At 37.9% G+C, this 25,681-nt stretch overlaps 1 protein-coding gene across 1 annotated transcript; it reads right to left on the reverse strand.

Moving 5' to 3' along the window:
• Positions 1 to 475: 475 nt before the first annotated feature.
• On the reverse strand, positions 476 to 25,407 carry LOC121447865 (selection and upkeep of intraepithelial T-cells protein 2-like). Its single transcript, XM_041651140.1, has 8 exons — positions 25,332 to 25,407; positions 22,848 to 23,195; positions 20,962 to 21,243; positions 16,873 to 16,980; positions 9,530 to 9,637; positions 7,283 to 7,474; positions 1,603 to 1,715; positions 476 to 559 (listed from the first exon to the last, which is right to left on the reverse strand). The coding sequence occupies exons 1-8, from the start codon at positions 25,405 to 25,407 to the stop codon at positions 476 to 478; spliced, it is 1,311 nt and encodes a 436-aa protein (XP_041507074.1).
• Positions 25,408 to 25,681: the final 274 nt, after the last annotated feature.

Raw genomic sequence — 25,681 nt, forward strand, 5'->3', positions numbered from 1 at the left:
GGTGTTGGAGGAGTCATAAGACTTGGATTTACCTGTTACAGGACAAATGGACTCCAGATATGTACAATCTAAGCTTACCACCTATTATTAATCATCACTTCTCCTAGCTTTCAGGGTGGAAAACAAGTAATACACATGTCTTTGAAGAGATAACTTTGCGTATTTAATATTCATGGTTTCCTAGTGCTTATCTGTTAACACAAGTACCTACATCTCCTCTGTTTTGTTTGTATGAAGGAAAAATCCTGGCTGTAATAGAGGCCAAAGTTAAATGCTCGCATGCATGGCCATTTTAACTAACATAGGCAGTCATAAGCGAATTATAAGAATAGTTAACAGAGGGCCAAGAAATAAGGAAAGCCATATTATTGTGTCCTCATTGTTTCTCCAAGTTCTCGGCTTGATAAGTTAAAGTCTGGTTGTTTCCCCAAAGTTATTGGCTTCATCTTCCTCTTGAAACATTTCCTCCAATGAATTAACTGTCCTTGTTCAGATGCTCTGGGATGTCGTCCACATTGGATGTGTTGAAACAGGAAACATTGGGAACTTTATTCACTTTCTGGAAAGAAACAAATATAACTTTACCCTGATGTTACAAAAACATCAGGCCCTTTCCACTGATTAGTTTTTAGATCTTTTCATTTACCATGCACTTTAGGTTGCATTTCCTTTAGGGAAAAATGCTTTTAGGCAGCAGAAAAAGTATTATCCTTTAAAGTGAAAACAATTAAAGATAGCATAGCAAAATGTAGTATAGTATTAGGGATTTAGGTGCATGTATATAACATCTCTTTATTTTTAAAATCTGTAATTTAAATATTTGTTGGTGTCATTCCACAATAGCTTGATCCTGTGGACTATAGGGGGTTTCAGTAACATAATTAATATCTTACAAACTACAAAATATTTAAAGCATTTTTTAGTACAATCGGGATCATTGTCAATTGGTGTGGGACAATGGTCTGTATTCTTTAAATTATATTTTAAATAATTTCTGATTGGCCAGTAGCCAGGCAGGAAGTATAGGTGGGACAACCAGACAGGAAGTAGAGGCAGATCAAGGAGAACAGGAGAATTCTGGGAAGAGGAGAGCTTGGTATGCTGTCATGATCTGGCCACAAAGCAAACAAGATATTGCCTTGCTAAATAGGGTACTGAGCCAGGTGGCTAACATAGACAAGAATAGTGGGGCTAATATATGTTCTAAGAGTTAATAAGAACCCCAAGCTAATGGTCCAATCAGTTTATAACTAATGTAGACCTCTGTGTGATTTTTTTTGGGACCTAATGACTGTGGGAACTGGGAAGGACAGAAACCTTGACAACAGTCAATATTTAGTTGTAATTGGAATCAAAAAAAAAAAGTTGTACTGTTAAGCCAGCCCCTTGAGGAGGCGGGTTTGCCTTGGGCAAATGTGTACCGATGAATGGACACACAGGAGGCGACTCCGCCCTTTTTTCCTTTCCTACCTCCTGGGCAACGCGGGAACCTAGGTTCTGTAACTTTATCATTAAAGTGGTAAATATTCTTTAATATCTGCATTGCATTTATTTACATCGATACATTTGGTGCCCGCCCCATGGGGCTTTGCAGTTACCCACCCCAAATTGGGCTACCGCTCCCAGCGGCACTTCGCCCGGAGGTCTCCCTGGATGCGCAAACTGGCTGCAGAAGCAGCTGAGATTCTGAGCGACTTGATCTTTCCTGGTGCTTGCTAGAGAATCAAGCGGGACGGGAGAGCTAGCACTCCCCAGCGGTTTGGAATCTGCAGTGCCTCTGTAACAGCGTGATCAGTCTCTGTTCCCCTCCCACCTCCGCTGGAGCTCGGGTCACATGACAGCGGCCCTGCGAGCCGGTTCAAACACGCTGGCATCCCTTTGATTTGTTCACGTTGATGGCTTTTCTCTCTGTTCCCTTTCTGGCCCAATTGCTATTTATCAGATCGGTTGGGGGCAGGGTTCTTTTCTTATCTCCACAGGAAAATACTCATCTTCAAAGAATTTAAGGGACCCTGAATATTTAATTACTGATGGATGGAAAATAGTTACGACCCACTAAGTATCAACAATAAAATTCGATACATACTGTAAGTATTGATTTTTTTATATATATTTATATGTTTTATTGAACACTTCTTTATAAATGTGTAGAGCTGGTTTTGGAGTTGGACTATGGCTCAGTGCCTCTTCAATTCCAAGCCTGTTAATAAGAGATATTTCAGAGTTTCTGTCTCAGGTCAGGAGCCATGAAATGGGACAGAATAACAATAATTTTATACTTGATAAACTTTCTTTGCCTTTCCTCATATCTGTGTCTTTCTTTATATGTCAGTAATGTCCTTGTTGTTAATGTTTTAATTTCTCATAACAAGCAACATATTTTCCTACAGTAATCTTTGAAGTTTCCAGGATGAAGATGGGGCCCCACAACATCAACTCAATCTGGTTTTTATGACGTCATGAATTTTTTTTTTTAAGCGCTAATATTAGACCTGTTTTTTGGTACCAACTGCAGGAGACAATTTCGAATGATGCACATTTTTGACAACACTCTGGCCAGACCTTCTCAAAACGCTCAGAAACTAGTTATAATTTTCTTAGGTCAAAGGTTAATTTGGGAATTTTACCATCATTTGCTTTCACAGGGGCCCCTAAGAAGAACGTCGCCCCCATGTCAGCTAGAAGCAATCTTAGAGGACGACGTCCCCTCTCCCAACAGAGTTTGCCCACAGGGTTAGGGACATCATTTACTGGTTGGTTTAGGGTTGAGGGGATGGGGAGATATTGTATGGAATTAGGGGTATATTCAAAAAAAGGGGGGATTAACTGGTTTGATGGGATGATTGGTATTTGTGATTTACTGTTTTTAGAAAATTATATTGGTACTGTTTCTTATATATTGATATATTGAATATTGAATGTGAGTGTTCCTACCTCTATTTTTGTATAAGAGTATGCTTATATTGTATGGATACATCTATCATATCACAATGTACATTTTTAACTCTGGTACTATTTCTGTAATAACATTGTTTACATTTTGATATGTAATGACATTGTTTACAGGTGAAGATCATTGTCTTCATATATTGCACAGTTGTTTATTCTCTTAGTTTTCAAATTAGATAGGTATTGAGAATTATATGTTTGTCATATTTATTTTTAGGTTAATCAGGTCTTTTAGATACATAGAGATTATTTTTAGTATAGATAGTATAATCTTCAGCCTCTTTGAAGAGCTGTAGAAAATGGTCTTTAATCTAACCTAGAATTCTGTGCCAATGAGACACAATTACTCCTGGCAACACCACTCTACTCCCGAGAGATCATTGAGCACCAAAGACACTCCACTGGGAGCTTGTCTTCTTGGCAGAACTGGGCTTTGGGTTAAGAAAAGCCCATACCTCAACTACTGACTAAGATATGAAACAGGATTGTCTTATCTTGCCAAGACAGGGTAGGATAATTCTAAGAAAGTTCCTTGCATTTGATAATGTTATGTCAGTTATGTTAGGCCTTAGCCAAAGTTGGTTGACTCAACATTGCAAACGAGACTTTGCATGATTGCCCAGGTAGTCAGTTGTCTCTGCCATTTGTTGCACATTTTAGATATCTCTCATTTCTTAAGTAATACTTATTCCCTTCTCAGATCTTTGATGGAGTTGATGATTATTTAATTGTAGTTACTCTCTACATTATTTAGATTCCTTGAGATAGAATGTTTAGCAAAACTTTTGTTCTCAATATTGTTTGTTATATTTATCATTTGTTATTATTGTTTATAGTTATATTTGGTTTAGTTCTGTCTTATTTAGACAAAAGGGGGAGATGTAGGATTAAGCCAGCCCCTTGAGGAGGCGGGTTTGCCTCCGGCGAATGCATACTGATAAATGGGCGTGTGGGAGGTGCCTCCGCCCTTTTTTCCTTTCCTACCTCCTGGGCAACCTGGGAATCTACGTTCTATAAGTTTATCATTAAAGTGGTAAATATTCTTTAATATCGGCATTGCATTTATTTACGCCGATACAAAAAGTTTAAAATTTGACAAAGTCGAGTTTTACATGAGACACTATGGTATTTTCCTAGAGCTCCTAGGGCACCATGCCAAGTGTGGGGCAGTGTTCTGCAGCAGACGAACTGGGAAGTGGCACTGTGCATGCCTGTAGCGCACTCCAAGCATGGGTCACTACACACGTTAACAGTAGAGAAGTCACAGACACAGACAGCCCTAGGTACAGATACTATGTTGATGTGAGAACCACCCACTAATTATGCATTAGAAGCTTCGAATACTGTGTGAAATAAGCCTTCAGTACCGCAAAGGCGCTCATGAATCTCCTCCAACTTTCTCTCTGTCATGGTCTGATTGTTCATGTCAGACCAAAGGAAAACACAAAACTAAAACAACAAATAAAACCTACTTAATTAACAATGGTCATTAATTTCTAAAGGTTTAAGTTTAAGGCTTTAAATAATACTTAGGATTTTTGAATTTTAGGGAAATTTTAATTTTGAGTTCAAGAAGACTCTCCTACCAGGTAAAAGGATATTCAGAATTACATGAGAAATAACCACAGAAAAAATTTTTACCTACTTATGAATTACAAAAATAGGGAGAATTTCAAGGACTGGCTGTAGGTTCTATATGTCCTAGTTACAATTCTTCCTGTACTAGATGTTGGGACTCTTTTAACTTTTCTCCATGAAGGGGCTGTTGATCAACCTATACTGTGTTATTCTTGCTGTGTGGGAAAACAAAATCTAAGCACTGAGGCAGCTGAGCCTTGGAGCACAGGTGGGGCTTATGGAGCCTCACCTGCACCTTCATGGGACTCAGGGTTCTTTACAGACCTCGTTTGTCTGAACCTGAGCATTGGAAAGGATGCCCAGTCAGGACTTGCCAAGATATGTCCCGCAGAGAATTCTCTCTCTCAAAATGATCTTCCTGGGAGGGTCTGAGCATAAAGTACTGTGCTCCATCTTGCAAAATAATTGACAGGGATTTTATCTCGCCTTTCATGGGCTCTCTTCACATTAGCTCCTATGTGCTTCAATTAACAATACCTATGGCTGCTTACTTAGGAAACCAAGGGTTGGATTTCACAAAGTTGCAGAAATGTTGTTTTGCTTATTTTGCTCTTCTGGATCTTAACAAATACTTCAATAATTGTTTAAAATGCTTTTTCTCAAAGGACAGAGAAGAAACCATTTTACTCTCTCATTTGTGATTGCAATCCCTTGGGGGAGAGAACAAACTCCCACTCCCTGCTTCTTTGTAAGAAAAAAATTCTTAACTCTTCTGAGGGTTGAGTTCCTCACTTTGCACATCAGTTTTTGGGGAGGGATCTCTAACATCATGGCATGTAGAATGATGATCTGGGTGAGAAAAGAAGGTAGTTTGACTCAACAAGACTCAGTAGAGGGTATTGTTTGAAACTTCAAGAGTGTAAGACCAGAGTTTATTTCAGGTGTGTGTTAGGAAAGCAAAAATTTTTAAAAAATTTCCCAGTGATTTTTAACTGAATTCCATGTGCACACTGAGCATTAATTACACAATTGCATCAAAATTCTTGTAAACTATGATGGAGGAAGGTCATTGGCTAATAAAGGAACTGCCCTGGCCCATTTTATTGGTTAGAGGATAGGTGGGAGGAGTAAACAGACAGAACGCTGGGAGGAAGAGGAAGTGAGCTGAGAGACTCAAAAGCTCTCCTCTCAGGAGCAGACGCCTCAGCAGAGACGTCATGCCCTGCTCCCTGGCAGACACACGCGCTGAAGGTCCGACCCAGGATGGACATAGGCTAGAATCTTCCTGGTAAGCGCACCTTGGGGTGCCATACACAGATGATTAGAAATGGGCTAAATTAATATGTGAGAATTAGCCTAGAAGAGAATGGGCCAAGCAGTGATTAAAAGAATACGGTGTCCGTGTAATTATTTTGGGGCATAAGCTAGCCGGGCAGGCGGCTGGGGTGTTGGAGACGCAGCCCCGCCGCCGCCCTTATTACTTCATATGGCGCCCAACGTGGGGCCCGAACCCACGACCCTGAGATTAAGAGTCTCACGCTCTACCGACTGAGCTAGCTGGGCAGGCGGCTGGGGTGTTGGGGACGCAGCCCCGCCGCCGCCCTTATTACTTCAAAACTACAAATGACATCTTTCATAAAGATAGTTTCTGTAAATTAATGAAGTAGGTTCAAGGTAAACAAAGCTCAAGGTAAGGGTCTAGGAAAGACAGCACTTTAAATTGACTGAGACAAATAGGCTCAAGATAAGAATCTTGGGGCAGGTGCTGTAACTGGGCCACCCAGCAGAGGTCACCAGGCTAATTGAGTTAATCACTTCAGTTCCCAAACTTTTAGGCAGAAAATAGTAATACTTTTGAAGAGACAAGACTGTGTGTTTAGCATTCCTGGTTTTCCTAGTGCTCTTGACTGCTAAGTCAACTCTCCAGCCCCATGTGCATACACTTTTACTGAAATATTTTAGGACTGTATGTTATTGACAAGTCAAAAGAATTGATTATGGAAGTTTTTCTTCTTGGGTTATCAATTCTATTCTCTCATTGATGTTCATATGGAAAATATGTTTTCACAATAAAGACATGCCTTTTCATTTTAGACATGAGTTAGATGCTTCAAATATTTAACTTTCATGAGCAGTTTATAAACGTTGCTGGTCTGGTTCTTAGTGACATTTACATGGTCTTAAAAAAACTATTAAAGGGGCTGGAGAGATGGCTTGGGGCTGGAGTGATGGCTTGGGGCTGGAGAGATGGCTCAGAGGTTAAGAGCACTGACTGCTCTTCCAGAGGTCCCGAGTTCAATTCCCAGCAACCACATGGTGGCTCACAGCCATCTGTAGTGAGATTTGGTGCCCTCTTCTGGGCAGCAAGCATACAGATAGACAGAACACTGTATATATAATAAATAAAAAAATCTTTAAAAGACTATTAAAATTTAAATGAATGTGTGTTTAATTTACCCATTAAATTTTCAGTTCAAAATGTCAGAGATCGAATTTTAAAAACTCATGCATCTCTTGAAAAGAATTCAGGTAAACAGAGGATTTGCAGAATGTGTGAATTTAATAACTGCCTTCACAACAGTACCAGGAAGCTTTATTATAATTGTTCAGTAAGAGCTTGGACAGACATTAATGCATGAGGCACCAATACTCATAGAAGGGAAACCACAGTAGTCCCAAGAAGGAGGCTATTGTATATCAGTCTTTCTTTGGGATTTTCTTATAGTTACTAAGACAGAAGGACCAGAAAGGTCACCTTCTAGACATCTGAGCATAGGCCACATAACTAGATCTTCTGAGTTGCCACCATTCCCAGGATATTTACCTTCCAATCTGAAGTAAATAAATAAAACAAGCTTGAAGATGAACACTATCATCACGCACATGACGACACTAATATCTTCTAACCACAAAGTGTCCAATTCAAAGTGTGGATCTGAAACTTGAACTGGGAAAAGAGAAAAGGATCAGGACAGTTGCAACCAAGAAGAAGGCTAGATCACACCTTAAAGGTAGCTTTGCTCTCCAGGTTCCTGTTGCTCCATGCTTCATATATGTGCAAGAACAATATAGGAGAAATTTGACATACTTGATTTTGGAGATGAACCTGTTTTTGTTAATCCTGGAAGAGGTTATTTTCCTCAAGCACATGACTTTTGTCCTTACAAGTCTGTCTGAAGAACATATGAATTGATTAGGTTTCTATCTGTTTTATTTAGGGCTAAATATCCTTAAGAGTTCAGGCCAATATACAGTATAATGAAACAGAAAATCCTTAGATGATCAGGATCTGTGAAATGGAAGAGATCTCACAATTCTCATGTATCACATCCCCTAGGAAGCATTGTCTCTCCATCCTCATCTTTCCCTCTGTCTTCACATTTCAGCTGCTATATATCTTCCCTGACACCCATCTGTACCATTTTATGTCCCACCAGGAAATCTTCTCAAGACCCACTCATTGACAGTCTAGATCTGTGTGAAGAGGGAAGTTTGCCTTCTCCCCATCCACCCACAGATACACCCTCCAATATTTGGCATAGAGATTCATCTATTGCATTCTTCTGAAATACTTCAAGTGAGGAAAATTTCCTTGTCCTTCCTCAGGTTTGTGGCTAGTTCTGAAAGGAAACTGGAAGTCACAGATTTATAGGAGAAAAGAATACCAGATAGATTTCCTCAAAGTTCTATATGATAGAGCACCCTTTAGAATGAAGACCCATGACTCAGGATGAATATCCACTTTTGCATGCCAGTTTGATAAAGATGAACAGCTATGCAGACATATGATAGGACAGAAGAACAAACCCAACAGGGTGTGCCAGTTTGGCCTGTTTAGGACTTCTCTTTTTTCCTCCCTGAGGTAGTATGGATATTTTCCGAGATGAAGTCCTTATGGACTACTGCCAAAAGTAGGCAAGAGAATCTCTGTCTGTCCAGCTATGAAAAACAAAGGTGTGGAAGGTAGAGCAGGGTTTCCATGTTTGGGAAGGAAGTAACTAGGATCCTGATCCAATTTGGAAAAGAGAAATTCTAGTTTTGGGGCTGCATTGGAACGAAATAGAAGAAGGAGGTAGAAGAGCAGAGGGAGGTTGAAAAGGCTTCCATAATGCTATTTGGAGTTTCCATGCCTACCTAAGTCGAAGTCATATTTAATTCTCTGGCTTTAGGAAGGTTCATATTTGATACCATGTTACATAGTCGTGTGATCACATCCACTCACCTCACTCTCACTCCACATATCCACTCTGAGCTCTCTAATACATTTCCATCCCAGCTTCATATCTTCCTTTTATTTCTGACAAACCAATGAGCTTAATGTGTGTTGCCCATGCACAGGGTGTGTGGTCATACACTGAGGCACAAGCAACCTACCAATGGCCACACTTCCCACAAAACTCTTTCTACCTCAGGACCCATTAGCTGCTAATAGCTTTTCAGCTATAAATGGAGCCCCACAAGTTCCTGTTACTTTAAAGCTGGAATTTTAACAGGTTTGGTCTTAACAAGTTTAAGACACTGGAGCTAGTAATATGGCTGAGCAGTTAAAAGCACTGAAAGCTCGTTCAGAGGACCTAGGCTACTAACCATTTGGTGAATCTAATACCATCTTCTGGCTACCATGGGCACTAGGTATAAAGGTAAAACATCCATATACATAAATAAAATTTAAAAAGACAAAAAGTTTAAGAGACTGAATTATTACTTCCTTTATGCTAAAAGTATAAATCAATAAAAATAATTTATTAGATAATGTTGACTGTTGATTTTTTTCCACTATGAATTTGAAAGAAATTCTTTCTCTTGGAGCAGAATAACCAGTTGCATCTACTATTAAGTCTATGAAATTCAGTGCTCTGGAATCATATTCTGTGCCATGTGTTCTCATGACCTATTTAGTAACCCTATAATTCAAGCAACAATTACTCTTCTTTTGTTAAGTGTTTTAATGGGCAGTTGGAAGAAGACTCTTACAGGATGGCACCAACTCTTGCTTACATACCTCTTTGTGTTAGATACAAAATGAGCACAATTCCTATGATTGTAGACATGGAAGTGAAGAACACCACTAAGCCCTTTAACCTATGATAAAATCTCCCAGAGCAGAAACCTAAAGAAAAAACCATAATGTTATTATCACTTGACATTTGATAAAGGCACACTACATTGGAAAAAATGAATCACAAAAGCAAGAGCTATTGTGTCTGTGTATATGTATTATTTTAAAGTAGCATTTTAAATTCTTTCTTTTAATTTTTTGAAATTATAATATAATTTTCACTTCCCTTTCTAAATGGACCATTTCCAAGGCAATGTGGAAGTCAGTAGAAAATGGAATGTCAGGATACAAGTGTAAGGATGAGTTTTTAATGCTTTCTCTTTGTATTCATAGAAGATGGGAAGATTTAGGATTAGAAAGTAAGAGAACAGGAGTAAAAGGGACAGCAGTTTTTAAGGGGTGCAGATTTGGGATTGAGACTAGGCAGACCCTGAGTAAACTCGCTCCCCTTTACTCTATCTCACTCCTCATCAGCTGGCATCATTAAGAGAGCAAGAGAAAGAGTTATGACTTCCTCATTGTCATTTTTTATGGGTTTGAAAGAGGCTGAAAGGAGGATGGGTCTGAAGACTTCTTAACTGTCTAAGAGACCCCAATTTCTATAATGTGAGAGCTCACTACCATATGTAGTTTCCATTTTTCTACCAGAGAGGTATAGTCTCTGTGGTTTGAATGAGAATGACCCCCATATAGGCTCACATATATTGGTCCTCAATTGTTGAAATTTTCTGGAAGAATTAAGAGTTGTAGTCTTGTTGAGAAGGTGTGTCACTGGGAGAAGACTTTGAGGTTGTAAAAGATTTCTTCCATGCTGATGTCCATTCTCCTTTTCTCTCTGCCCCTCTTTCTCTCCACCGCTTATTGGCAAAGAAAGACGTAAAAATCTTGGATAGTGTCACTAAGAAAGCTGACGAGAAAACTGATCTCTACAGGGTGCTATCTAGCATAGAGAGAGTTGTGAATTTGTAGCTTTCAGATGAGTGTGCCCTTCTTATGTGCCACCAAACAGAGGCTGAAAATGGCAGCTGTTTCAGCCAGATTGAGGGTTCAGAAGGACAGCTAGACACCTAAAAGAAGAAACGCAGATACTTCAGAGAAATGAACAAATACTCATTTCCCAAATCTTTAGGTGATTGATACATTGCATCCCTTGGAGGAGATTTAGAGGATCTGAATGTGTTCTTAAGAGACAAAATTATGCCAAAAAATAAACATGAGTTTGATAATTACAATTTTATTGACACATGTTCTTCACATTTACTGATGAATTTCTTTGAGATAATTTCTTTATGATATGTTATAACCTTTGGATGTATTGTTCCTCACACAAATTTTTTGTCTTCCCCTCAATTTAGGATCCCTCCCCCAGACAATCTTATTTTTACATTTGTCTCACACACATTTAAAATGTTTCTGGTACTACGTAAACTCTACAGTCCACAAATGAGGAAAATGGTGATATTTGTGTTGCTGAATCATTTCATTTAAAATTTACTTCGTGCCCTACCAAAGATATTTCTGTTCTCTGTAGCAGAAAAAAACTCCAACTTACGTAGATACCACATTATCACATCCTTCCCAGTATAAATGATGAGTCATGAAAATTTTTTCCCTGGAGTTCTTTGTTTATCTCACTAGAAACTTCCACAGACAATACCTTCTCCTTAGAATTTGTTTACCGATTTTGTAAGCAATAGTGAGTATAAGAGTCATGAGATTTGTAATTAAATGAGCTTCCTGATGCTTTTGAGTTTCCTTAGCTTCATAACTGTTATGAGTCTTCATTCACTCTCTAGGAAGAAACATTTCTAGTTAAAGAAAGAGCTATACAATCTCTGTCTCCCTTGATTCACTCTTGTGACATTTTCTGAACTTTGGAGAAAGTTGTATAATTGTCTATTATTTTTTCATTATGGCTGAAATTTGAGTCACTCTGTTATAGGTAAAATCACTGATTCTCAGGAACTTGGCCAGTTATGAGTCTCCACAGAGACTGCAAAAGAGAAATTTCCCTCTATGTTCTAATAGCTGAAGTACTCTATGGGTAGAAACATTTGTGTTTAAAATACAATTTGGTGGACACGTCACAATTCTTTATCAAAACAATATTAGTGTACATAGTATCATCTGGTGCTATAAAAGCCATCAGTCAAGGAAGAAGTTTCTATCTCTGTCCTATCCTGATTTTTATGCTCTGTAGCCATAGGGTGCAATGTCTTTAGCAATAGGCACTATCATATAGTTTAGGCACAATAAACAATAGTAAAAAAAAGTCTTTTGTGGTTTGCAAAGCATTAGTACTTCATTGATCTCAGTGACTTTCTAAAGAGTTAGTTTTCCTATAACAATTAGAATTTAATTTAACATCATTTTGGCTCCCAGCGGTATCTTTTTTACTGGGGTTTGAAAAACAAAGAAACAAATAACAACAACAACAACAACAAAAACCTCCCTAACTTTTGTTTTCAGAGATGCTTTTCCAAATCATTAGGACTCTTGTGAGTTAGCCTTCCACATTGAAATCTCTGTTACAGATGGAAGACAAAGTCTTTAAAACCTCACTACTGCCAATTTCAAGCAAGAGTCAATTGCTCTTGGACAGCTAAAGAACACTAATAAAGAACAGGAGTTGGGATGAAATAGTGCACGAAAAGATTCCATCATTTATATTGATTATTTCATTACAAAAAGCAAGGGTGGTGCAAGTGCATATACAGGAGGGACACCCATCAGCCTCTACAGTCTAGTTGTATACAGGAGGGACACCCCATCAGCCCTCTACAGTCCAGTCATCTTCCAGAAGCCATCTGTGCATATACAGGAGGGACACTCCATCAGCCCTCTACAGTCCAGTCGTATTCCATAACCCATCTGTCCCCACATCCTGGGGTGCTGTTTTTGCTGGAATCCTGTGGATCTTTCTACCCTTGATGGATCACAGTCTGTGCCATTTTATGATGCTCATCATGGTTCAGATTTAAGGAGGAATGGAGTGGTATGTAACCTGTTGTGCCTACTGCTGGAGCTTGCTCCCTGGCTCTGACTAGTTCTTAATTGACACCATAACCCTGTTTTGGTTGAAAGATCATAGATGAAAATACTCACTTGTGGTTTACTTATTTGCATGGGAGAAGCATACACCATGTATTCTGGCAGAGGAGGATTACCCATTTCTATGACAAGCTTAATAATTCCAATGCTGTTTTATGATCCGTGTCTTCAATGAACTGTTCCTCAGGCTTTAAATCCTTCTAGAAGATCACTGGTATATAGAATGTGATATTCTGTGAAAATCTCCCCTACCTTTCCAGTTGTCACATTTGTCTGTGAGTGAATAAAGCTGATTCTTTAGTCTATAATATCCCCTGTTTATCATATCTTTATTGCATTAGCCATTTAACAATCCTATTTAAATTATTCAAATCTGTCAAAGCCTCTTCTACTGCACAAATATCATATCCCACCATGGGGAATAGCAAAGCTATTGAAGATACCAGGTGATGAGTTAACTTTTTCATTACATTTTCTGCAAACAAGTTCTAATCCATCTGGTATTCTGGGTACTGACGTGTATATCTCATGTATACTAAATTGCTTGCTAATGCTTAGCCTTCTTCTATTGTCTTCCAGTCCTTGCTACTTGTGGGAATCTTGGCTTGAGACACTTAAGTGTTCCCATTGTCTCTTGTGAGTCAGTCCATCTAGACTTATATTACCTCAGGTTATGCAGGATGGATAGTTACATTACTATTTCTCTAGTACTGTGATACCAAAATTGGTTCCATCTGCTCTTGTATCCCATAGCATCACAATCCAGATTCTGAGATACTCATTTTTCAAAAATGTTTTCAATTTTAGCCATTTAGATTTTAGCTGATCATAATTTCATTGTCTTCCTTTCTTGATAATGAAAACCATGATTAATGTGAATATTCCTTCACTGTTATTATTTTCTTCCTTATAATTTGATTTTTACAGTGGCTTCTAAGCTTTTTATTACAAGGGAGAGTCCTTAGCAAAGATCTTATTTGTTCCCTCCTTCCAACTGTGGAAATTGCACATTGATATCTTCTCATTCTCCCCCCCACCTTTTGTTTTTCTTTTGCTGTCAGATTTGAGACTATTGTCAAGGACAGCAACATCCTTATGACATTTTATATAATGATCCCTGACTCATGTGAGAAATTTTGCTTGAGGCAAACAGAAGAGCCTCAATTTCATGTCTTACCACTCACAGCAGAGGCACTTGGCTGCTGACAGAGTTCTCTTATGAACATAGTATGAGCTCCTTCAGAGACTGCAATACACAGTCTACAAGGCAATTGAGATGCATCTCCATAATCACATGAAGCAGATCCCATTCACCAATGAGGAATTCCACCTGATACCATGTAAAGAGAGATGTCCACACCAAGAACATTCTTCCCAAAGGATGCACTACTCTCAGATATCTCAGTCTGTGTTTCATGATTTGTAATTTACCAAAGTGAGCATGCAACTGTCACTACAGAAATGAAGCTCATCATCCCATATTACATGAGAAAAGGTATTGATAATGAGATTGGCCTGGACAAGTTGCCTTACCCTCAGAATGGTCACGCTCAGATTGATCAGCCTTTAGTTTCACGCTGGAATTGTAAGTCTCCTCCCCAACTTTTCCTGTGTAGACAAAAATCAAACGTGTATCATCTTCAACAGGACACTCATGACAGAATTAAGATTCCACATAAGGAGTTTACTTGGGATTACTTGCAAGATCATATGTAAGTCAAAGTGAGTAACTCAAAGATGATTAACTCTAGCACTGCATGTTTTCTTCCTGCAGAGTTAAGGACATACACTAGTTACATCTTTAGAGCTCCATGGTCAACTGGGAAGTCAATCAACATAGGTAAAAGGGATTTCAACTTTATTAAAGTAAAGGAAGCATGAGCTCTTGTAAACAGTGTTTTGAGAAACTTCATTAGCAAAAGCCAACAATGTTGGACCAAAAAGAGAATAAGGTCCCATGTAACATGTGACCAAAGAGTTTAGAACTTCTTGGGAATACTGGTTTGTAAAGCGACAAGTAGATAGCTTTAGTTACTTCCACTATTTGTGAACAATGTGTGAATAATGTAGAAGAAGGCTGTGTGTGTGTGTGTGAGTGTGAGAGAGAGCTGTACGGAAGAGCTGCTGCTATATGGAGGAGCTGTGCCTAGGAATTTGGAAAGGGCTGTATGGTAAGAGAGTTGTGTAAATGAAGTGTATAGCTGTGGCTGTGGGGAGACTTTTTTAATTGTGCAGAGGCAAGGAGGATGAAGCTTTATATGAAATGTAGAAGAGAATTGTACGTGTACCCAATTGAAATAGATGTAACTGTGTGCAGAAATGTATGGCCATGTAGGAGAAAATTGTATATGTGTAAAGAAATGCAATTGTGTAGAGAGATTTTCAAGAAAAGGAGTTATTTAAGATGATGTAAAAGAGAAGGTTACCATCAGGATAGTGTGTGCTTGTTCCTTTGTGTAGGTTACTGGCAGAAATCATGTGTGTCCCCTCCGATAGAAAAATCTAGCAGCCCTCAGATAAGATCATGATGGAGAAATCTACAGAGACAGCTGAACCAAACTTGTAGGAACTCACAAACTCTAGACTGTTAGCTGTGGAGCCTCCATGGGATCAAACTAGGCCCTCCATACGTGGGAGACAGTGGTGAAGCTTGGACTACCTGAGGGGCCCCTTGCAGTAGGTCAAGGATCTATTTCTGGTAAGTGAGCTTGCCTGTTAGAGCCCATTTCCTATGACGGGATGCCATGCTCAGCCTTAATGCAGGGAGAAAGGCTTGGTCCTGTCCTAACTTAATGTGCCAGACTTGATTGTCTTCCCATGGGAGCCCTTACTTTTTGGGAGAAGTAGACGGTTTGGGCTGGGGGAAAGGTGGGGGACTGGGAGGAGAGATGGGAAGAGAACTGTTGATTGAAGGTAAAATGAAATTAAAAAATAAATAAAAAAACGAATTTTCCCCTAAGCCCGCCCCAGTCTGAGGTCTTCTCTTTGTTACTGTGGAGCAGATCTTGGAGTTAGCTTCCTACAGTCTACATCAATTTGAGTCCAGATACTTCAAATATTTAGCACTGAACATTTTATACTAGCACGGGTGATGACATATACTAGCTACATCTTTACAGATCCATGGTCAACTTGGATCTCAACCAATGTAGGGAAAAGTTGTATCAACTGATTAAAGTAAAAGCAACAGTTTTTGTAAACAGTATTGTGAGAAATTTCACTAGTAGAAGCTGAGAATGTCGGACCAAAAAGTGGTTAAGGTCCTATGTAACATGTGTCTAAAGAGTTTAGGACTTTCTTGGAAGGCTGGTTTGTGAAGGAACAAATGGATTGCTTTCGTTACTTCCCCTATTTCTACTTTTGTTCCACACCACTCAAATCTCCTTACCATGTATGAGATGTTGCTGTACACAGTAAGTCAGATGGAAGGCTATCAGCAATAAGGGTATTATACTCAGAAGTCACATCCAATCACTTGATGCCGTGTCTAAGCCCTGATTTCATGTAAAGAGAGATGTCCACACCAAAAACAGCCTTCCCAAAGGATGCTCTACTCTCAGAAATCTCAGTCTCTATGTCATGATTTATAATTCACCACAGTGAGCATGTAAATATTGCTAGTGAAATGAAGTTCATTATCCCACATCATATGGGAAAAGGTATTGACATTGAGATTGGCCTGGACAAGATGACTCACCCTCTGGTTGATCAGCCTTAAGTTGCAAGTTTATTCCCCAATTTCTCCTTTGTAGACAAAAATCAAAAGTTTATTCTCTTCAACAGGACACTTATGACAAAACTAAGATTCCACATAAGGAATTATGGAACCAATTAGTTTACTTGTTATTATTTGCAAGATCATGGGTAAGTAGTTATTTCCTTGAGTCCAGATAACTCAAAGATCAATAACTCTAATACTACACGTCTTCCTCCATCAGAGTTGATGACATACACTAGTTACATCTTTAGAGCTCCATAGTCAACTGGGATGTCAACGTAAGAAATGATATTTCATCTCGCTTACTTTAAAGGCAACACAAACTTTTGTGAACAGTATTGTGGAAACTCCACTAACAAAGGCAATAATGTTGGACCAAAATGTGGATAAAGTTCTATATATTATGTGACCAAAAGTTTTAGAACCACCTAGGCAAACAGGCTTTGGAAGCAATGAAAATAGCTTTAGCTTCTTCCTCTACTTCCACTTTTGTTTAATGCCACTCAAGCCTACTTACCATGTATAAAATGTTGCTGAACATAGGAAGTCATGAGGAAGACTATCATCAAAATTGTTATTTTACACAGAATTACTATCCAAACACATTTCCATGCAAACAGTTCACCTGAAACATAAATTCAAGAAAAAACTTAGCAATGGTGATTTATTTAATATTTGTTACAATTTAGATTCTTCTACCCTGCAACATTATGGAAGTTTGGAGATGGAGTTATGACAGTTGGGTAAAGAGCAGATCATGAGTAAAAATAATCCAGGTGTGAGTGAATTTGAGAAAAATGTATGTGGAGGGCAGTTCTCTCATTTCTTCCCATCAATCCTGCCTCATAAGCTTCCCGGGTAAAAAGAAAAGAAAAATGGAGAGCTAAATTGACCCCAGTGCTCAGATATTGGCTTCCAAGGACAATAATAGTGTTGGTATAAATCAATGATGAAGTACTCATGTCTGATTTACCTTGATATGTATCATGCTGTATTTAGTGTACTCATTGGATTTGGGACTATTGTTTCCGAATATATCTCATGACCTAAGTAAGTGCAAATGTACCTTTTCTTATTCATATGAAATATTGCGTCTTTCTTCCCAGATAAAATTTTACACCATCTAAAACATGTCATTATGTCTAGCATGAAGCCATTTAGAGATCATTAAGCATTCTCCTTAAGCATTTTGAGTGTTTTATTTGTGGAATATTGTGGGATAATACTCTTGTACACTGTAAAGATTTTTCACTTGTGTTGGCTTACTAATATTCTGATTGGCCAATAGCCAGGCAGGAAGTATAGGTGGGATGACCAGACTAGGAGAATTTTGGAAAAAGAAAAAGCAGAGATGTAGTCACAAGTCAGATAGAGAGGAACCAAGTTGTGAATGCCTTTCTGAGAAAATATGCCAAGCCATATGGCTCAAAATGGGTTAGAATTATGGATTATTTTAACATGTAAGAGCTAGTTAATAATAAGCCTGAGCTTATTATATGCCAAATAGTTTATAATTAATATAAGCTTCTGTGTGTTTTGGGGACTGAAAGGCAGTGGGACTTGATGGGACAGAAACTTCCATTTACAGTGGAATAAACGTGTATTGAACTGTTACTTTTGTGAATGTAATTCCCAGGGTTAGTTCCTATCCAAGATAAACTATCATGCCTTTTACACCAGTAGGGTCCAAATTGAACTTCGCTGGCTTGTCAGTCAGGCACTAACAAATTCCTGTACGATTAAATTTGATTATGATCTTTCCTTTATCATCAAACTTAATTTTTTAATGTTCTATGAATGGAACAATGATTAAACATTTTCTTTTTCCTAACAGTATAGCACAGAGTCCAAAGTTTGTGTTTATTTCAATTACTTTAAAACATACTGTTTAGAGTTCATAAATACTTAAAGACCATATAAGATCATAAAATATACATTTTGTTACTCAATGAAGGTGTAATACATTAACAAATAATTTCAATTTTATTTTACATCAATTATATACACAATTATGTGTGCTATATATTATATATATGCTATAGGAAATCCTACAACCAGTAGCCTTTAAGTTACCTGCCCACTTGAACGTGACCTCTTATACTACTTATGCTGATGTAAAGCACACATTCCGACCTCTTTTCCGGCTGCAGGATTTGGTTGCAGTTCTCCATTCCAGCAGAGGATATTGATTTGTGAGTCTATTCCTAAATAAATAACCCTCTATTATTCTCAATTCTGAGTTAGTGTGAGATTTCTTTTAAGCATTCATCTTCATATGTTTATATACATAAACATATATGTGCATACACATATGATCTATGAAATTGGTGGCTTTAGTTCTTTTAAAAACCTCTTCTAAAAAGAATGTCTAATTTCATGGATAGATACCAACACTGATCCATGCTTACAATATATCTTTTTGATTTTATTTAATTCCTTTAAAGTATCACATTTTATTTGTTTAATTGCAAGGTGGCACCCAATATCTGAAGCAGTTGGGTGGGTTGGTGTATAAAATCGCCACGAGATTTTTCTGGAAAGGATATAGATACAGAGAAATAGCATAATAATACAGCTGCACAATACTTAAAATGGTACTAATAAGAAAAGAAGCAAGGTCAAATTTGTGAGGAAACATGACCCCCAGGTGCATAGAGGCAGGCAGGTCATACGCTTCAGGTTGGCCATCAAGGTCATACTTATGAGGAAGTGAGATTTGAATATGGACTTGAAGGAGATAACGAAAGTTATTTGAGTTTGCATTATCCTGGAAGAAGAAACAACTAGAGGAAATATCTAAAGGCAGAGCTCATCTACATAGATACGAATAGACTAGGTGGATAGGAGCATTAAGAAGTGATGTCATCAAGGTAACAGGGGTATTGATAACTGAAAAAATCGGGCAACGTTTAACTATAACTAAAAAGGAAGCAATTTGGGTACTTAACACAGACAATATTTTAAGTAATTCATCCCATCCCTAAAGTCAGGAAATACCACCATAAACTAGATAAGAAACAGAAGAGCTTCAGGGTTCTATTTCTAAATCATAATGTGTAATTCGGGCTTAGATGGCAGTGAAAAGGTGGTGCGAAATGATGAAGAAGGAGGATCCTCTTATTAATCTGATTATTTTGTCTCTCTGACTCACTCTTTTTTGATTTTCTGATTACTCAGTTTATCCTAAGACTCAGTATTGCAGACAACAATGAGGACCCCAAAAGAGACATACATGGGTATAATATACATGGGAAGTAGAAAAAGACAATATCTTCTGAGTAAATTTGGAGCATGGGGACCATGGGAGAGGGTTGACGGGGAGGGGAGAGGAATGGAAGGAAGCAGAAAAAAATGTATAGCTTGATAAAATCAATAAAAAAAGACCCAGGATGGCAGGTTTACAAGAGTGGACCGTGGCCCCTTCAACTTTCAAGATATGAACATTTTTGGTGTGAAGATTATTCAAGGGGGTGTTAAAAACCTCTCAATGCTATCTTTTTTCATTCCTATTTGTATAATCTCAGGCTTTTATTGTCACAGAGAGAACATCCTTAGTCATGTGTGTGACTAGAGTGAAATTAAATTGTCCTTTCTTCTTTTATCACCAGCTTTTATATCTTTTTTAAAGGATATATGGCAAAATTCGGATCATTGGGATATCAGCTGTCTAGGACCCTGAGTCAAGTGTCTGTCTTGGGACTTTAGTAACAATGAGACTCTGGTATTTTCTAAAAGGAGACCTAACATTATTTTTTGTATATATGTATGTGATAGAAAATGAAAGTCACATGTGACTTTAATGATTTGTTCCTGAGAAACTAAAAATATGGAATGCTACTGAAAAGCAGGAAATTAAGCAAGTGAGGGAGTGAGCATGAGTTTAGCTCTTAATATACCATCTTATGGGTTGGCTTATAACTTTTCAGATGAGAGCAGAGGAGAGAGGATTTATAGCATAGGAAGAGTGAGAATTCTGTCGGTACCTAAAGTCATGAGACAAAAGGAAGTCAGAAGCGAGTAAGGGCTCAAAAACCAAGCCTTACAAACTTTAATGTCAATATGGCAGTCAGTATTGTTGACTTGACACAAATTAGAGTCGTCTGAGAAAAAGAAACCCCAGTTGAAGACCTGCCCTATCTGATCAGCATATGACCATGAGACTGGGGCAATTTCTTGATTGATGACTGAATTGATAGGACCCAGGCCCCTGGGGGTGGATAGTGCTCTCTGTGGTGTTGTATAAGAAAGAAAACTGAGAATGCCATGGAGAACAAGTTCATGAACAGTGTCCTCTGTGGTCTGAACTTTAGTTCCTGACTCCAAGTTCCCACTTTGGGCTCCTGCTCTTGCTTCCTATGATGCGGCACTAATATGTAGAAATGTAATCCAAATAGACCCTTCCCCTACTGCAACTAGTTCATGATCATGATGTTTTATCACAGTTATAAATTGAGAAAATGTGCGCATCAAAGAGAGTAAGAGAGACAATAAACTAGATGACGAGTAAGGCCAAGAGAATGCAAGACATTGCCAGCCAAGTCAAGTAAGAGCGATACATTAGTATATGCAACAATATCTGTTACTGAAGAACAAATACAGATTTTACCTGATAGGACAATATTTATGCTTTCTTCTTGTTGAGTTAGACGGTTTTGAAGGTAACAAGTGACATTCCAGTGGGAGCTGGTGTTAATAAGAAGGGCCATTGTCATGTTGAACAGTTTGTTTCCATCCTGTGAGTGGGATTTGGATGTCTCTGGAATGATTTCTCCTGTGCTGTCTCTCCATTCCATAAGTGGCAGTGGGAACCAGCCTCCTGAATGACACTCCAACATCACTCCTTTGGTATTTGGGGGATGCAGAAGAATCTGTATGTCTGAGCTTGTGACTGGTTGAATAACAAGAGAGGAAAACAATATTGTTAGGTATCAATGGTAGAGGAAAGGACAGAAAAATAAAAGCTCTTTTTGGTTTTGATTCCAGTTTCAAAAGATTTATTTATATTCATACTCTCCAGGATGCAGGTTTCCATAAAATCTCATGAAAATAGAAGAGTCAGGTAGAAATGCTATAATATACAGTCAGCAACCTGTTCAAACTAAGTCAGCTCAGGAAAGGCCTGTTTTATTTGTTTTTTAATTTATTTAAAACATATTTTTTAGGCTATTTACTAAGTTGAAGAAATAACTTACATCCTTGAATTATGAGGAACATAAATCAAGATTTTTCACCCTTCTAGAATTTATAGTTTAATTTCTTCATTTTTCATAGTCACTAGTTATTTTGAGTCAACATAATAGATTATAAAAATTAGTTTCATTATAAATACAATTTTGAAATTCTAGCTGATTCTCTATGTATTTTCACAGTAGCTAATTTATAGTTTGTGAACACTGGGGATAAAGCTATTTGGAGCGAATACTGCATGACACAGTGCAGCCCCCATTGCCACTAAAACAAAGGAAGAGGTGATGGAGAAGTGGGAAAGATTGTGTAATGTTTAGGCCAAAGAGAATGCGTGGAGATTTAAAGCAGCATACCAAAATTGCTCTGTCTAGTAAAATGTCCCTGAAATACAAGAACATTACAGATCTTTGCTACAACAGTTTTTGTTTATCCCATAAAACTACTAAAAATTACAATTAGTAACGTTTTGTCCCAGTAGAACACAAAACATGGAAATGAACTACATGTGCGACTCTGCTCTAGACAGCAGAGGTGTCTCATGACATCCATGAAGATTGATCACCTGGATCCTACACATATGAGCATACACTTATGGATTTGTCTAGTTTCCATTAACCCCCTGGCCTTTCCTTTCTTTTACTTTTCATCCAGAATAATTCAAAGTAATGAAAGTAGCATAAATGCTATATAGTTACACACACACACACACACACACACACACACACATCACATATAGTATTGCATCTGAGGATAGGGATTATTGTAGTTAAAATCTTTCTAAAGAAACTTAGAAAAATCAATCGGGTGCTAAGTAGTTAGTGAATCAATCTGGAGAGAAATGAAAACAAGCATTATTAGTAAAAAGAATATTTTCTCTTTCATTGAACATTTTCATGCAATAGTTTTGATCATGTTTTTCCCTGCCACTTTTCCCATACTCACCTAACTTTATAGTAAGAAGCATAATTTAAAAATTCAGTTCATTTGGAAAATTACTGAAGTGTTGTTAGAGATATTTGAAAGGATAATAAAACAACCTAAAAAGAATCTGATTATATGTTAGAAATATAACCATGTATGTAGGCATAATAAGAAACTACTTACTGATAGAATCAATCTCTGAACCCTAGTAATTTTCATTTTTTGATCTTCCATGTCATCCAGTTAAAAAACTAGTTGCAGAGAATTCATCATGCCAATCAATCTATGCAATAAGAATCAAGGTCTGATAATTTTCCAACCACTCAACCATAGGTAGGCTTTGAATCATATGTACAGAGAAGTCTGAGAGAAATTCATGCCCACCTGTAACCTTGACCTCTGTGATGTGCTCTTCATAGAATTCTCCATCTTTGAAGACACAGCGGTATGGTCCATCATCATCAACAGTCACGTTAAAGATCCTGAGTGTCACTTTCCCTTCTCCAATGTCACCTTTCAGCAGTTCAGTCCGCTCCACATACTTGAGGATGGTTTCTCCATGCAGGTCTTTACCATCCCTGTACAGGTGCACAGGCTGTGTATAGCGGTTCCTGAACCAGCGAATCTCCATGTGCTGTGCATCTTGTGGTGGGGACAACTGACAACTGAGTTCAAGGGTTCCACCCAATGGAGCCAAGACTGGCTTAGTCAACCCAGTCACTGTGAATCTCTCTGTGAAGGAGAATAATCAAAAGATAGGAGTATGAGGTAGTAAAAATATTTACAACTTTTGTTGTAATCATTGACTTTGTTAATCCCTCTTCTGTCTTCTCCTACTCTTTCTCAAACATCCATCCATACTTCAAGTAAGGTCAATTTGCTTATCCTGAAGGCAATTTAATTACTAATTACTTAACTGAAACTAAAGCAGAAAGTAGTACTATAAATGGTTAGAGAAGACTTTAAGGAGCTATTGGAGATGCTGAGCCACTCCAAGACAGGCTGAATTCGAGATAAATCAAGACAAAGTGGAAGACTGGGTCAGAAATTGACAATATGAGTAGGCCATGTCACATAGTGGAAATTTTACTTAATTGAAGCTCCAGGGATAGTAGGCAATCTACAGCTGGTGTGTTTGTGGTACATGCATAAGATTTGTTGATGAGAATGTGGCTGGTACTGTTTCCACTTTGTGTCAAATCTATCTGCTATATGACCCAGATGAGGGAGTTACCATTTCCCTTAGTCTGGTGTTTTCAATAACAGGACTGCAGTTTATGATATAGTCTTGATATGACTATGTGCCCTGGTGTTCCAGATCCACCCTGATAACTTAATATGTGTATTTTCTTTACTTGCATTATTAAACTATTTCTAATTTTGCTCCTCGTGATTCATACTGGGTAGGAAATGAGGTTATGATTGTTTACTTGCACAAATGTGTACAGTAATTTTGACTCATCATGTGAACTCAGAATGTAACAAACTGCTACACTGTAAAATGGAGTCACTCATCGCAATACTCAGCTTGAAAGCTACTATTCCACATGATGCAAAGTAAAATAGAGCAAAAATAGCCTTTATAGCAAATAAAAATAAAAATTATCTTGACATTGTGCCATTAGAATATTGTAAAACAAAATAAGAAAGGCCATGAACAACTATTAAAATAATTGAAATCTAAAACATTGACAACATAAAATGATCACAAAAGGTGAAGACATATGACTTTTTTGTTGTTGTTGTTGTTGATAGCAATGCAGAATGATCCAGACACTCTGGAAGACATTTTGGCATCCCTAACAGTGCTTGATGTAGGATTAGCATACTTTCTTGCCATAGTCATGATTCTGCATATAGTCCAAATGAGTTCTAAAGTACAAATATAATGAAATTTCTACAAAATGTTAATAACTTATTTATTCCCAGTTACTAAAAATGGAAGCAATAAGAAAAGTACTATCTGTATAATTACAGAGGTTAGGTACAAAGGAAGGGGTTAGAAAGGATGTATTTCCCTCATAAGGGTGAATAAAATATGTATCTGCAGATGGGCAGACATGCAATAGGAAGATCAAATGGGACAGGGAGTGAAGAGGAAGGAAATGGGTATAATACAGGGAGGGCCAGCCAAAACAGGCCCATTTCAGGGGACATATGGAAACTCAGTACAGTAGGAGATTACTGAAGTTGCTTCATGCATATTGGAAAGTAATCCAAATGAAATCGCCCAATAATGAGGGAGACAAAGCCATTACTGGATATCTTTTGTCATCAAACAATGCTTCTGGTACCAAGAATGAGTCCAATTCAGGTGGAACCCAAATAAATGTGCATCAGTAAATTTACCGCTGGACAATCAGCTTTGCTGCAGTATTTTGCATCTTGTATATTATTCATTGTCTAAGTATTTTCTTTTTTAATGTCTTCAAGTAATCTATATTTATTTGTGCTTTGCACAGATGTCCCTACAATGTCAAATTCTCATTTCCTTAGTCTGCTTTATCTTCTCTCATCTTTCCCCCCTACTCTATTCTTAGATTGGATGGATTTTCATATATATCTGTTTTATCAATAAGTCTTGTGCTTTCAGTCTGAATATTGAGTCCACAAGATAAGTACTCTATCTCTTTGATTGTACTGTATTCCTGGAAGCTGAAACAAACCCAAGTAAAGAATATTTGCTGATTAGTCATAATTACTTGTACCTCTAAGCTGGATACTCTTGGACTGTCTTCACTTCATTGCTACATTCTATATTTAGGGATAATGATTTAAATGCCCTGTTCTTTGTACCATGCCTTGATTTTTTTTTCTTGGCATGCTTGACATTGCCGATGCTCATAAGCGCAAGTGAGAGAGTCATACCTGAACGCAGCGCCACTGTCTGTAGGAGGAACAAGACAACACAGTGTGCAACAGCAAGGACTCCTGTAGCTCCCATTACACCTGTGACGAAACATAGTGGATGAAAGGATAACTTCCCATTCAGTTTCCAATTTCTCTGTAATCCTACTATCTTGCATGATGTGTGTATGATGAACATAAACATCTATCACATTTGGCTGCTAGATCAAGGCCAAAATACTAAGTATGTTATTTTAAGAAAAAAAATATACTTTGTATTCACTGCCTTGCACTCTCATGGGCCCTCTCAGTCTCACTAACTTTTCTCTTTCCGACTATTTTCCCTTATAATATCACATCTTTTAATTTTT

The sequence above is a fragment of the Microtus oregoni genome, unplaced genomic scaffold, assembly GCF_018167655.1.
Source record: "Microtus oregoni isolate MIOR12 unplaced genomic scaffold, Mior012 000005F_ref0000423, whole genome shotgun sequence".
In the NCBI taxonomy this organism is placed as follows: domain Eukaryota; kingdom Metazoa; phylum Chordata; class Mammalia; order Rodentia; family Cricetidae; genus Microtus; species Microtus oregoni.